This window comes from Peromyscus californicus, unplaced genomic scaffold (assembly GCF_007827085.1).
Source record: "Peromyscus californicus insignis strain IS unplaced genomic scaffold, ASM782708v3 Scaffold_3__1_contigs__length_106647218, whole genome shotgun sequence".
NCBI lineage: Eukaryota > Metazoa > Chordata > Mammalia > Rodentia > Cricetidae > Peromyscus > Peromyscus californicus.
Genome location: NW_026294551.1, coordinates 66,085,918 through 66,101,462, shown reverse-complemented (window position 1 = coordinate 66,101,462; position 15,545 = coordinate 66,085,918). Strand labels below are relative to the sequence as shown.

Here is a 15,545-nt window from a genome sequence, read left to right as displayed (position 1 = left end):
TGGCTCCAGCTCTTAAGGCTAATTCTCACTGAGCCCCATGGGTCTCCAGCATCCCTGAGTAACTAACTCTCTAGGCGCTGGGAGTAGAGTGTGCTGAGTAAGCGTTATATCTGCTTCCTAAGGTAATCAGGCTGGGTAGCAGGCCCGGAGGGGTCTCAGAGCACAAGGAGGAAGCCCGGCCACTGGCTAAACAAAGCTGCAACCTCTTTCTTGCAGGATGAGGAAGGCATCTCCAGCAAGTAGAGCTGTCAGATAATGGAATGAGCTCCTCTGTCAAGGAGCAAGCTGTTGTCCATTTCTCGGAAATAATTTAGTGTCTGAGCAGCCGGACTTAACAAGTCCCTATACCATTTCCACATCCTTTAAGATAAAAAATATTCACGGTAAAGTAGAAACAAGAGCTGGGAAGAGGCCTCCGTCTATAAAGCACATGCTAAGCAAGCATGAGGGCCTGAGTTTGGATTCCTAGCATCCATGTAAAAAGCCTAGTACTATAGTGCATGCCTGTAATCCCAGCACTGGGGAGGAGATGAAGACAGAGGACAGCAGGAGCTCAACTGGCCGGCCAACCTAACCAATCAGTGAGGTCCAGGTTTAGGGAGAGACCCTGTCTCCCAAAACAAGGTGGAAAGCAATTATATAATGAAGACAACCTCTGGCTTCCCTATGCGCGCACACACACACACACACACACACACACACACACACACACACACACACACACGACAAAAACAAGAGAAAGAGATGCTGAGCTCAACTGAACCTGTTTTGATTTGATCCTTTCAGAGAGCAGATGTGGCGGTAGCCCCCTTGACCATCACCCTGGTCCGGGAGGAAGTCATTGACTTCTCCAAGCCGTTCATGAGTTTGGGAATCTCCATCATGATTAAGAAGCCACAGAAGTCCAAGCCAGGTGTCTTCTCCTTTCTTGACCCTTTGGCCTACGAGATCTGGATGTGTATCGTGTTTGCCTACATCGGAGTGAGCGTCGTCCTCTTCCTGGTCAGCCGTTTCAGCCCTTATGAATGGCACAGTGAAGAGTTTGAAGAGGGACGAGAGCAGACCACCAGTGACCAGTCAAATGAGTTTGGCATATTCAATAGCCTGTGGTTCTCTCTGGGGGCCTTCATGCAGCAAGGATGTGACATTTCTCCCAGGTCAGTTGACTCTTCTCAGCTCCTCTACTTGATGCTCTACTGTTCTTGGAATGAAAAACTATTAGATATTCAAGAGGTGGGAATTAGGGCTGGTGTACAAAGTGCTCGTTGTGTAAGTATGAGGATCTGAGTCTGATCCCAGAATCCGTGTGAGAAAGCTGGAAGTGATGGTATCCACTTTTGACCCCAGGACTGGAGGGCAGGGGTGGAGAATATCTGGGCTTACTGGCTGGCCAGCCTAGATCAGTGAGTCTCCTGTCCCCGCCTGCCCCCACTGAGAGACCCTGACTCAGAAAGCAAGGCTGGTGGTTCCTGAGGAGGAATGGTACAGAAGTTGACCTGTTTCCTCCACAAACATGTGCACATGGCGCGCGCGCGCACACACACACACACACACACACACACACACACACACGCACGCACACACACACACATGCACACACTGAGAATTCTTCCCAGATTTCATTGCATCTGAGTTTCTACTACTGTTTTGGTCAACTGTTTTGTTGCATGTTGTGGGTTATTCTCGATGTTTCTATGGTTCAGTCAGTTATCTGCTGCCTGGTTGATAGGCTGTCTAGATGCGCAGGCATCATTGTGTCTGATGTTCTGTAGATGAGAAGTACAGAGGAAGAACAGAGATTTGGTCCAACCAATATTTCCTGAGCATCTACCATTGTCCTAGCAGGAGACACCCTCTAACTGAATGCTCACACCAGATCAGGACTCCCATGACCCTCTTTTCACAAAGTTGACCTGGTGACAGAGCTGAGCTCTGTACCTGCATAATGGAGCACTGGATCCAGCACATGGTCCCTCTGTGTGGCCTTGGCCAAGTCACTTTATCCAGGCAAACCCTGGTTTCCTCTTCTCAATGGGGCAGGGCTCTTCTTTTTCTGGTTCTGATTTTTGAAAAGCGGAGAATTCGAATTCCATGGCACTATAAACCTGCTTCTTGTGGTTCACATATAGAGAAGTGGCCCCACTTTTGAGTGCCATGTGTATTGGACTTGCTCATATGATTTATTTTAGGAAAAGTACTTTTGAAGCCATGAGGAAGTATATAAAAGAAAGGGGAGAATGACACAGACTGTGACCAATGCCCAGTTCACTGACATCTTGTTCTGATATGTAGTGTTCCTTTGGCCACATTCTAGACTGTTCCTGCTCTCCTCCCCTCGAGCTGACCCGGTGAGGAAGGCAACATTGTTGTGTGTTCTATTTCCATGGCTAATGTCTGTGAACTCTCCTTCTCCAATGGTCACTCCCTTGTAGATGACCACATCTCAAAACCAGGCAAAGAAGTGAATGTGGCTTAGACTTTGGCCTCCATGGGTCTACTGAAGTCTAAGTGCATACATTTCAGCCCTCGTGGATGCATCTAGAGGCATATTTACCTCCATCTACAATTCGCATTTGGGTGTGAATGAGGACTGATGTTCCTAATGGTGGAGGAGTAATGCCTTCCTACCCAGCCTCCCCCAGGACTTACTTTGTCTGCCTTATAATTTGGAAAGCCTCATGGTTCACCGTTTTAATCTTGTTTTTCTTTAAATAAGAAGACAGTTGGAGGGGGTGGGGTGACGTGGGAGAGAAGGTGTGAGACTGGGTACTCAGCCAATACTGGCAAACACAAGGCTACGATAGAAGAAACCAAGCAGGGGAAGGGCTTGCTTAGAGATAAATCCAGCCACTGGGTAAACAGTGGGAAGAGATGGCTCTGGATGCGTCGGTGTAATGCACAAACACGGGACCATGCGCACAGTGTGAGCTTGCTCCGCTGTCACTTCCTTTGAGAGCAGACACTTGCCTTGTGGTCTGGCTTCCAGGGTTTTCACATCTTCCCAGGGTCTCATGTGCGTAGTCCACAAACTGAATCCTCTGTCAGGCACAGCTTTGTTTGATCCGTACCAGTTTGGCAATGGCTGTCCCAAACACAATGGCAGTGACCTATGCATTTGCCACAGCCCCTCCTGACCGGATTCACTCCCATGACTTTAGCAGCCCCTGAGAGTGTCTGTGATCTATGGATCACAGACTGAATTCTCGTGGCTTCTGAGAGAACCACTCGAGTGTCTTAGGAACCAACACCACGATGAGGAGCAGCCTCCAAGTCATCTTCCTCTTCAACTTAATAAAGCAACCCCACTCAGTCAGTGTTTCTGCTCCTCATGTGTGACCTGAAGAGCACAGCAGTGAGTGTCCCTGAAAGCTGATACGTGGTTGCTAGGTGTACAGCCTGTAACACAGGACCTAGCCACCACATAAGAAAACCAGAAAGTGGACATGATTTTCATGGACTTTATACATTGGGTTTTGGCTAATACTTACCACTGCTCCTGCCACTTTGCCAGTCTGGTACCCTCTTTTGGAGAAATCCAGAGACAAAGCAGAAATAACCAGTAGTAATTCATCCCAGAGACGCAACCTCTGGATTCTGAGACTCCTCTCCACAGGAAGTGAGGGGAATGATGTGTGACTGGATGTCACCATCTGATCCACACAGGAATGAGCTACCACCCTAAGGAGCTATGTTGGTCTCAGTACAATTTCCCTTCTCAGGGCTGCTTCGGCTGATCACAGAGTTTAACAACCTCACTGGGGGGTCAAAGTATGCCCCATAATGGTTCTTGGAAATACAAATTAAACAGAAAATGTGTGCATTTCATCTGACCCAGACACAAAAGCGAGGATGCTAAGACAGTGAGTTGGATAGAGGCCAAGCAGACAATGCTGGGCAATGACAAACTGTTTCCCTGTGCCCTGGTGTGCCTCTGACAAACACAGCACTGGATGGAACACTCAAGGTTCATAGCTGCTCCTAGTGTCAGACATCCTTCCAGATGAGCTACACTCCATCCACTGTTCTTGTTCAAAGAATGTGTCCTAAGCTCACTAACCCGGGATATGGGCAACTAGAATCCATCAAACCACGTGTCCCTGTGTTATATACCAACAGTTATTTTATGCTGGAGAAGGAGCTCAGTCAGAAGGCCACCTGCCTAGTGTGCCTAGAACTCTCGGCTCCACTCCAGCACCATTGAAACCAGCAGGGTAGTGCATAAGCCTACCACTTTGGAGGTGGAAGCAGGAGGTTTGGAAGTTCAGAGGCGTCTAGTTCAAGGCCAGCCTAGGCTGCATGAAAACTTGTCTCAAAAAAAACAAAAACCGCCAGGTGGTGGTGGTGGCGGCGGCGGCGGCGGCGGCGGCGGCGGCGCACGCCTTTAATCCTGGCACTCGGGAGGCAGAGCCAGGCTAGTGCCCACCTGAGCTCTAACTGGAGTAACTTCTTCATGTGCTCACAGCATTGGTGCATGCTAGCAGGAAAGCAGGCCCCAGGGCTAATGACAAAGTTTACCTACCAGCAAGTACATAAAGACTGGGAGTGAGGTAGACTGAAGATGTATCTGTAAAGAGGGCAAAAGTTCTCCAGACACTGGTCTTTTTAAATGTCTTGGTCTGGGTAAATAAAAGCAATAAAAGCACATCTGTGGGGCAGTGGTGGGGCACTCGGGAGGCAGAGCTAGGCAGATCTCTGTGAGTTTGAGGCCAACCTGGGCTACAGAGTGAGTTCCAGGACAGGCTCCAAAGCTACACAAAGAAACCCTGTCTCGGGAAAAAAAAAAAAAAAACATGGGATCCTGATCCCTCCCTCAAAAATTTTGTCTTTATAATATCTTCAAAGTAATTAACATCTAGTAACCAAAACCCGACTAACTATGGCCCCATAGAGGTTTCTGTAAATCACAGAAATACCCATCACAATAATGTGAGCATACCCCCCTGGTTCCTTTTCTCTACCCCAAGAAACCTGGGAATCAACCAGGACTGGCCCTTCTGCCTTTCTCTTGGCCTGGGCATCTTGTTCACACGCTGGCAACTCCCAGACACTGCATCCATCAAGAGACAGAGACAGAGAACCCTGTTCCCAGTCATATGTACATCCTCCAATCAGGTAGACAAAAGCTTAAAAAAAAATGGTCACCCCTTACGGTGACTCTGTGGGTTCTCATGAAGTCAAGAAAGGCAAGGAAAACAAGAGTTGAGGTTTCATGGATGCTAGAATGGAAGTAGGGGTCATTGGTGCTGGGGACCCATCTTGCAGGACTGACTGGTCAGGGCACCTACAGCTGGTGCCTGCCGTAGTAGCACACAGATACATAGTAACATCTAGCAGGAGCGCTTTCAGCTGTCTGCCTACAAATAGGGCGAAAATGCTCTCATGATTCCTCCCCCTTCCCTTTGAAATGTTCACATAAGCCGAGGGTTTGATAGCTTTGACATTACAAACTAAGAATCACCTTAGCTGTGATCACGGATTATGCTGTTTGTAGTTCAGTTGTTTGGTGGTGATTTAGGAGCTATGAATAAACTTGGCAAGCCTATTTCTTGTGCCCAAAGATCTGTTGTTGTTGTTGTTGTTGTTGTTGTTGTTGTTGTTTTATCAGCCCACCCCATCCCTGCCTACTATGCTCAGAGAAGAGCAGGCCTCCCAGGGACATCGAACAAACAGCAAAACAAGCTACAATAAGCTCAGGCTATACCACCACATCAAACCTGGACGAGGCAACCCAGTAAGAGGAAAAGGGTCCCACACGCAGGCAAAAGAGTCCAAGACAGTCCCTGTCCCCACTTTTAGGAATCTCACAATAACACCAGTTTACTCAGCCATAATATATATGCAGGGGACCTAGGTCAGACCCCTACAGGCTTTCTGTCTCTTGAGCCCCTGTGAGTCCTAATCAGTTGATTCCGTGGGCAGTGTTCTCACAGTGTCCCTGACCCCTCTGGTTCCTCCTATCCTCCCACTCATATGCAGAACTCCTGGAGCTCTGCATAATGTTTGGCTGTGAGACTCTGCAGGTGCTCCCATCGGTTGCTGGATGAAGTCTCTCTGGTCTCTGATGACAATTCTGCTAGGCTCCAGTCCCAGAACACTCTTCAAGCAGGACAAACTGCAGGTCAAAGGTTTTGTGTCTGGGTTGGTGGCCCAGTCCCTCCACTTGAGGCTTTTTGTCTGGTTACAAAAGATGCCCAGTTTAGACTCTGTGTCCCCCATTCCTAGGAGTATTTGCTAAGTTATTCTCATGGATTCCATGGAGTTTCCATTGCACTAGGTTTCCACCTCACCCCAGAAATGCCCCCAATTCTAGTCACTTCTCTCCGTATTTTCTCCCTCCTTCCCCCAACACCTGATTCTTCCTGTTCCCAACTCTACCGATCCCCAGTCCACCCTGGAAATCTATTTCCCTTTCCCAGGGAGATCCTTGTGTGTGCCCCCCAGCCCCCCCCCCACCTCTCCGGCGCACCTTAAGCCCTTCCTGTAAGTGTCATTCTGGGTCTGGACTACTGCACTCAGGATGATTTTTTTCTAGTTCCATCTGTTTGACTTTAAATTTCATGACATCATTGTTTTTAACAGCTGAGTAATATTCCACTGTGTAAATGTACCACATTTTCTTTGTCCATTCTTCAATTGAAGGACATCTAGGTTATTTTCAATTTCTGGCTATTATGAATAAAGCTGCTATAAACATAGTTGGAAAAGTGTCCTTGTGATAGGATGGAGTATCCTTTAGGTATATGCCTAGGAATGGTATAGTTGGATCTTGAGGTAGATCAATTGCTAATTTTCTGAGAAACTGCTGTATTTATTTCCAAAGTGACTAAAAGTTTGCACTCCCACCATCAGAGGAGGAGTGTTCCCCTTGCTCCACATCCTCTCCAGCATGAACTTTCCTCTTAACACTGCTTTCACTGTGTCTCACAAGTTTGGGTATGTGGTGCATTCATTTTCATTAAATTCCAGGAAATCTTTAATTTCTTTCTTCATTTCTGCCTTGATACAGTAGTTGTGCGGTAGGGAGTTGTTCCATTTCCATGAGTTTACAGGTTTTCTGTTGTTTCTGTTGTTATTGAAATCCAGCTTTAAGCCAATGGTGGTCTGATAGGATATAGGAAGTTCTATAAATTTTCTTGTATCTGTTAGACTTGCTTTGTAACTGAGTATGTGGTCAATTTTGGAGAATGGTCCATGGAGTGCTGAGAAGAAGGTATATTCTTTTGTGTTTGGGTAAAAATGTTCTGTAGATATCCGTTAGGTCCATGTGATTAATAACATGTGTTAGCTCCATTATTTCTCTGTTCAGTTTTTGTCTGGATAACCTGTCTGTTGGTGAGAGTGAGGTGTTGAAGTTTCCCACTCTTAATATGTGAGGTCTAATGTGTGATTTAAGCTTTAATAATATTTCTTTTACAAATGTGGGTGCCTTTGCATTTGGGGCATAGATGTTAAGAATTGAAATGTCATCTTGGTGAATTTTTCCTTTAATGAGTATGAAATGTCCTTCTCCATCTGTTTTTATTAATTTTGGTTGAAAGTCTATATTTTTAAATATTAGAATCACTATACCAGCTTGCTTCTTGTATTCATTTGCTTGGAAAATCTTTTTTTAACCCTTTACTCTGCAGTAATGTCTATCTTTGATGTTGAGATATATTTCTCATATGCAGCAGAAGGATGGATCCTGTTTTCATATACATTCTGTTAGCCTGCGTCTTTTTATTGGGGAAATGAGTCCATTGATCTTGAGAGATATTAATGATGAGTGTTTGTTAATACTTATTATTTTGGTGGTGGTGGTGGTGTGGTGGTGGTGATGGTGGTGGTTGTGTGTGTGTGTGTGTGTGTGTGTGTGTGTGTGTGTGTGTGTGTGTGTGTTCCCCTTCCTTGGGTTTTGCTGGCATGCAATTATTTATTGCCTGTGTTTTCCTGGGTGTAGTTAACATCCTTGGGTTGGAGTTTGCCTTCTAGTACCTCCTTTTGGGCTGGATTTGTGGATGCACAGATATTGTTTAAATTTGACTTTGTCATGAGATATCTTGTTTTCTCCATCTATGGTGATTGAAAGTTTTCCTGGGTATAGTAGTCTGGGCTGGTAACCATGATCTCTTAGAGTCTGCAAGACAACTCTGTCCAAGACCTTCTGGATTTTAGAGTCTCCACTAAGAAGTCAGGTGTAATTCTAATAGGTCTACCTTTATACGTTACTTGGACTTTTTCCCTTGCAACTTTTAATATTCTTTCTTTGTTCTGTATGTTTAGTGGTTTGATTATTATGTGCTGAGGGGCCTTTCTTTTATGATCTAATCTATTTGGTGTTCTGTAAGCTTCTTGTACCTTTTTTATAGGCATCTCCTTCTTTAAGTTAGGAAAAATTTTCTTCTATGATTTTGTTAAATATATTTTCTGAGTTTTTGAGCTGGTATTCTTCTCTTCTTCTCCTATTCCTATTATTCTTAGATTTGGTCTTTTCATACTGTTCCAAATTTCCTGGATGTTTTATGATTTAACATTTTCTTTGACCAATGACTATTTCTTCTATTGTATCTTCAATGTCTGAGATTCTCTCTTCCATTTCTTGTATTCTGTTGGTCATGCTTGTATCTGTAGTTCCTGTTCACTTACCTAGATTTTCCATTTCCATACTTCCCTCAGTTTGTGTTTGCTTTATTCCTTCTATTTCCATGTTCAAGTCTTGACCAGTTTCCTTCACCCATTTGTTTTTTCTTGGCTTTCTTGGCATTCTTTAAGGGATTTTTTTTACTTCCTCCAATTTTTTTATTTGTCTTTTCCTCTATTTCTTTAAGGAATTTTCTCATTTCCTCTTTAAGAACCTCTATAATCTTCATAAACTTGCTTTTAAGATCATTTTTTTGAGCTTCAGCTGTGTTGGAATATTCAGGATAGCTGAACTCTGGTGGTCCCATATGGCCCTGGCTGGTCCCATATTGTTGATTGTGTTCTTACCCTGTTATTTAGGCATCTGGGTTTGGGATGATTATAGATCTAGGTGCTGATTTCTGAGTTTGTCATTGTTGGATGGGTGTGTTTTGTTCCTTGGTTTCTGTTTCCTCTTTGGTCTTCTGGTCTTTGTGGCCTGGATTTCTGGCAGCTGGTGTAAACTTTGATCCAGTAGGGAGTCTCTGTCCAAGTTGGAGTCTGGACTTCTGGTGGCTAGCTTGGTCTTTGTTGCAGCAGGGCGTCTCTGCCTGAGTTGGGGGTGGGATAAGGTAATGATGAGGGGAGTGGGGATTGGGGGCACTGAGTGAGTAGAGGAGGTCCACTGGTGGGCTGCCTATCTATGGTTCTGACAACAGGTGTGGTCTCTCCAGCACTGAGTCTCTGCCTGAGTTTGCCTATCTGTTTTTCTGGCTTGCCTGCCCTGTACCTGTTGTTCAAACTGTCATCCCCTGCACCATTTCCTCTGATTGGCGTGACCTGATTCTGGGCAGCAGAAGTCTGAAGGAATGGCAGTGGAGTGGGATGGGGAGGAGGGGCCAGCGGGGCAGGATGGGGAGGTGGAGGCAGTGGAATGGGTCTTTGGGAACAGAATCTAGGGAGTGTGGCAGTTCAGCAGGCAGGCACATCACTCACCTGTTCTTCTGACTGGTATGGCCTGCACCTAAGATCTATTTTAGTAGATATTTTAGATTTCTTTTCCCACATAGAACATTTTGAGAAAGAATATATTGAAGAAAAAACAAATCATCATAGACAAAATTTATTTTCAGTTCTTCCCACCCCCCTTTGTGTATCCTTCACCCCTATTTGCAGGCAGCAGCGTTCATTTATCAGACTGAAGACATGAAGGCACAGTGATGATGGAGCCTGTGGTTAGGAGCCTTGACTTCAAGGGACTGGCAGCCTAATAGTGTAAGGTAGACATTAAACAAGAATGGTGGATACATCACACACACACAAGCATGGACACACACATGCATGCACCATGTAAACCCTTATGTCTCATTAACAAAATGAGCCTTCTCTTAACTTGGTATAGTGACACAAACCTGTATTCAATTGGAACACTGAGGCAGGAGAATTGCCTTGAGTTCAAAGCCAGCTTGGGCTACATCATGAGTTTCCAGGTCAGCCAGGGCTATAGAGTTAGACCTTGTCTCAAAAACATAAAGCAGGGGCTGGAGAAATGGCTCAGCGGGTAATGAATGTGCTTGCTGCCCAAGCATGAGAACCTAAGTTCAGATTCTCATTCCCAACATTGAAAACTCCATGCAAAACAGCCCAAGCCTGCAACCTGACAATGGGGGCGGAAATCCTTGGAGAGTTCTGGCCAGGCAGTCCAGCTGAAACAGTGAGCTCCAGGTTCATGGAGAGTATTACACACAGGCATACACCACACACACACACAGGCATACATCCCCCACACAAATGCATACACGCACATATGCATACACACAGAGACACAGGCATATAGACACAGGTATATACTTCACAGAGACACACACAGGCATATACTACACATGCATACTTGTACACATACAAAGGTACACACCACACAGAACAATAATAGGCTTGTTAAAGTAAGTGCTAAAGGATGTGGAATTAAAGTGTCTGGAGACGGTTTCTCTGAGGACCTGCTTAGTAAGCAGGCGCCGGCCTGCACAGAGCTGAGGGCTATGACAGCCAAGTGCAGCACAAGCTGCTGGAGAAAAGCGTCCCACGTTAGGGCTCCCAGGGTCTGAGGGAGAAGGTTGTGCCTCTGGCTTATGGTAAATGAAGAGAACAGGGGTGTGAGACAGCATTGAAGAGGTAGGCCAAGGCCAGATGGCAGAGGACCCTGTGGCCGTGGTATCGATGTGGGGTTTTACTGTAGGTCAATGGATAGCCAGCCCGTTAGGGGGCATTAAGCAAGAGAAAAGTTGATTTGCATATGAAAATACCATCTGGGGAGCTATGAAGGAAATGAACTGGGGCAGACACAGAAGGATCAGACCAGAGGCTTTCCCAGCTGTGCAGCAGAAATGATGGTGATAAAAATCGTAAGAGACGCGGTCATGGATACAGGCTGCCCAGGATTGACAGGAGTTGATGATGGAGCGGGTACGTGAAGATGGGAAGATGGAGGATGCGCAGATGTGCACACGAAGGAAAGGGTGTTTAGAGACTGTGGAAGACCAGCTTCAGTGACAGTTAGCCCTGGAGAGGTTCTTAGGACTCACTCTTCCCTGCTGTCATCGGTAGGGACTCTGAAGTCAGAGAAGCGGGGAGGTGTTGAGGGGTTTGGTTTGTATGTTTGTGTCTCCTCTAAGTCAGTGTAAGGGTTTGTCTCAATTGTCAACTCGATAAACTCTAGGATGACTTAGGAGACAGGCCCCCAGCTGTGTCTGTGAGGCACTGTCTTGATTAGGTTAGTAGAGGTGGGAAGACCCACCCACTGCGGATGGCGCTATTCCCAGAGCTGGGATCCTGGACTGAATAAAAAGGAGAAAGTGAGCTGAGCGCCCGCCCCCATCACTCTCTGCTTTCTGATTGAATTCAGCGTGAGCTGCCTCAGTTCTTCCTGCTGTCCCTTCCTCATCACGATGGACCACACCTTAGAGCTGGGATCCAAACTAAGCCCTCTCTCCAGGAAGCTGCTTTTGACATGGCATGTTATCCAACAAGAAATGCCACTATGACAAGAAGTGCCCATGGCCTGTGATGATCACAGCATCCCACCCTCACAGACAGTCTGAACCCCAGGTCCCATTGCCTACAGCTCTATTCTCAGCTTCCCCACCCCCATAGACTCCATGGGTTCAAGTGAGCTTAGCTAAGGAGACGAGAGTGGGCAGGAGGGTCCTGGGGGGGATGGAGGAAAATGAGAAGTTATCACTCAGCCCTCAGAACGCTCCCTTTTATTCTGATCATACACCATCTCAGCATGGACACTAATTATCTCCACCTGATGAAGATAATTACAGTCAGTGAGAAGTCGCAGGCGGTGGAGTAATGGCACTTTAGGGACATCCCAGAACCCCAGATCATGCATTCCCTCCCTCCAGCTCATCTGCTTGTTGGTAGCCCTGTAAAGGACTCACCATGGGAACAGAGTGGCCAAGGAGGAAAGCCAAGAAGACAACCAATGACAGCCTGACCACTGGGTTCCCATGCTAACTCCATAGCAACCAGTTTGCAACCAGCAAGGAGAGATGGGGGAAACTTCCCCTTTCCATCTCCTCCTCTCCCTCCTTCCCTGACAGACAGAACCTTACAAGCCCATTTCTCTTGTTCATCCTGAGGTCACTGGAGTGTTGCGGGGCCGACAGGGAAGCAGGGAGTTGATAGAAACAGCCTGAGACATCAAGATCTGTCTTGTGTTGAACCCAGAAGCCCTGCGGAGGCTCCAGGTTAATTGCTGCAAGGGACATTATCACAAGACTCCATGGACAGAAATGAAGAAAGAAATGTGTGATACACACTGTAGGTCTCTGGACTGGGGGTAGGGGGTTAGCTCCTCCAAACGCAGATCCTCAGACTTCTGAACCCAGGATATTCTGTAGGTTCTACAAGCCTCTTTCTGCCTCCCAAATAGAAAAACGTGGAACCCAGGTTCTGTCCATGGAGGACGAGCTTATGAATTCAGAAAACAATGTCTATGAGGCAGCTAGAAATGGTGCCAGATAGCAGCCATAAACTTGGACCCCAGGGTCTGTCTCTGCTAGATAAACGTGGCCATAAACACAGACACTTCATCTGTGGCCAGTAAAGGCAGAGGCCCTGGCCTTTTCCTGGCTGTGAGGAAGAGCACACGAAATGAAGTGACCCCACCCCCAAGAGCAAATCCCCCTCAGCTGCTCCCCTCTCACCATCAGCAAGGAACCCCAGCATGTAGGATTGGCACAGGCGATGGGATTATAAATTCTTGACTGGTGTGATATATACATGGACTATTTGAAGTCTCCCCCATCATGGGGGCTGTGGAGGAGACCCCAAACCAATGCTGCCTCACTTCTCCATCTGAATCTGCTGATGGATGAAAAAGCCAGAGCTTGGGTATCTTGCTGAGAAGCTGCACCAGCCTCCTAACTCAGAGGAGGAACTCGGTGTCTCACAGGCTCTCACAATGGCCTGGAAATGTTCAAATGAATGCCGGGACTCGGGGATGGAAGCCTCTGCTGTAACCCCAATTTCTCTGCGATAGCTGGAGTTCCAGCCTTCAGTAAGAGAGAGGCTTTGCCTCTCTCTTTAGGTAGCTCTGGAGGTCTAAGGTGTGGGGAAACAAAGATCCTCACTTCATACTAAGAGATCCTCATTTCATAGCAAGAGTACTGGGGACTTCAAGTACTGAGATCAAGGCAGCTCCTGTTACAATGTTGCAAAGCCTAAAATGGCAGATAGCACTGACTGAGAGCAGATTTTTAAAGCCTGAAGCCAACTCCTCCCATGCCTTCCTCATCTGCTGAGGGATCAGGAAGGCACAATCTTACCCACCATCCAGCTCTGTCCCATGTTGCGTACGTCTGTCTTCTTCTCAACAAAACCCGTGCCTGTGTTCATCTCTACATTTTACACTCTGTTTACTTTAAAGCTTATCAGATGCAAGCCTGGCTGTTAGGACTTTTCTACTCTAAGCCTCTCGTATGTGGATTGGGTAGCTTGGCAGAATTTGAGTCGGGAGACTAGATAGACTAGCAGGCAGCAGCGGCAGGAGTCTGGTGTTGTCTGTTCATTCATAGTTAGGTCTAAACTGGCACACGGAACCTTTGGAAATGAGCCCTCATATTTTATTGTTAACGTACAGTTTGAATAGTCGAACGGAAGGAGAGGCTTTACAATAGGTCATTGTCTGAAAGTTACCCCCAGAGTAACTGCGTCCTTAGGACCTGCTACGTGGTAGGTGTGGCCAGGTGCTGTAGCAAACATCACGGAAAAAGTGAACTGACATTCCTCCCTTGGGGTTCATGGTGCAGTACAAGGAGGTGGGAAGCAAGCTCAATGAGAAGGCACCCAACGGTGTCACCCCAGTTTCACAGATGGAGTCTAGCTCACGGGGATGGAAGGGATCTGGCCAAAATCATGAAGACAGTCAGAGTGTAAGTTCGACGGCACAAGACGTAAGGTGTGCATGCAGTCCTTGCTTTTCCCTTGCTGTGATCAAATACCCCACAGGGTGTCATTTAGCTCACAATTTGAGTGTCCAGTCGTCGTGATGGCGAAGGCATGATGGTGGGAGCAGCTTGTGACACTCTCCTTCCAGGCTGAGTGTCCCCATCAGTTAGTCCTCTATGGAAATGCCCTCACAGACACACCCAAAGGTGTGCCTCGGGAATCCCCTCGGGAATGCCCTCGACATGGCCTGACCCAATCAACTTGTCAGTCAAGTTCTCTGTTGCCATGGTGAACAGAGGGTGCCTGTGTCAGCATTACAGGGGGGCTCCTGCTTCATCGTGGATGGTCATCACTGTAGGAATCTAAAGATCAAATGCAACCAGGCCCAGAGTGAGCGTGTGGCCTCTGGAAGAGTTGCATTAACATAGATTATAAGGTATGCAGCTAATGAATTTAGACAAACTTGCAATATTGGGCTTCTATATTTAAAAAATGACTCTGCTCCAATTTTTTGGTTCTATGTGTAAAGTCTGATTGCCATGTTTTTATTTTCTTTCTCATGTGTTGAAAAAATCAGGCCATGGCTGGGGCCTGCTTTGAAAGAAAGCCAGTCCCATCTCTCTGTATCCTGGGCTCTGTATCCTGGGTTCTACCCATGGGCGGCTGAGTCTGCCAGGTCCACATTTTCCCTGGCATAACTCTTTGTTTCTTTGTGAACCTTCTCTGGAGATACAGTATGTGATCAAGAAACCCGGTGTTTTGTCTGAAAGAAGTACTGAAATAGGAAAAAGTCGAACACAGTTAATTGACTGGATGGGAAGGTATGTTCAGTCTCCTGTAAGCGAGGCTGATGGATCTACTTGGAGCGAGGCACCACCATCCAGCTGAGGCATAAGAATGGCTTCTGCCTCTCCTGCCTTTCCTAGCTTTGCCTCAGGGACATGGAAGGTGAATCAACCCCAGTTACATGGCAGAACATGGAGAGTGTCATAGACATAGAAGCCACACATCTAGACCATGACTGCAAATGTACACCCCTGGTGACCTCAGAAGAGGCTCTTCCCAGGGCAGTTGCTGCTGGGACAAGCTTGGAGTCTCATCTTGAGGGAGAAGTGGGACCTATGTTGTCACAGGCATTAGGAACAGAGCTCTCAAGGACTCTATCTCAGACCTCTGTCAGTCCATGGGTCTTACTATCCCTTCTTCAAACTGAGAGCAAGATGGTCCCAACATATTCGAGTGCCTTCTCTAAAGCTTGCCTTCTCTTGAGTGTTGGCTCTGCAGGGCCCCAGTCAAGCAAGACATCTCTCCCCAAGAGCCCCAGCCACTGTGCTGTTAAAGGACCTTTTGTGTAAGGGACCTCTGCTGCATTTCCCACTCAGCTCCTCTCCCCTTTAATATTGCCGTGTGTTTACTTCCGCCTTATGACCTTAAATACCCCCTCTGAGCTTATGCTTTGCACAGATGCCTGTAAACCTGACCCTCAGACTAGG

The 15,545-nt window shown here is 46.8% G+C and overlaps 1 protein-coding gene across 2 annotated transcripts in view; it reads left to right on the top strand.

Annotated features, from left to right (window-relative positions):
* Gria1 (glutamate ionotropic receptor AMPA type subunit 1) overlaps positions 1 to 15,545 on the top strand; it is a 324,275-nt gene that overhangs the window by 226,655 nt on the left and 82,075 nt on the right. For both annotated transcript variants that reach the window (XM_052757604.1, XM_052757603.1), the window contains exon 11: positions 787 to 1,157. In XM_052757604.1, the coding sequence (XP_052613564.1) occupies positions 787 to 1,157 (371 nt within the window). The remainder of the gene's footprint in view (positions 1 to 786; positions 1,158 to 15,545) is intronic.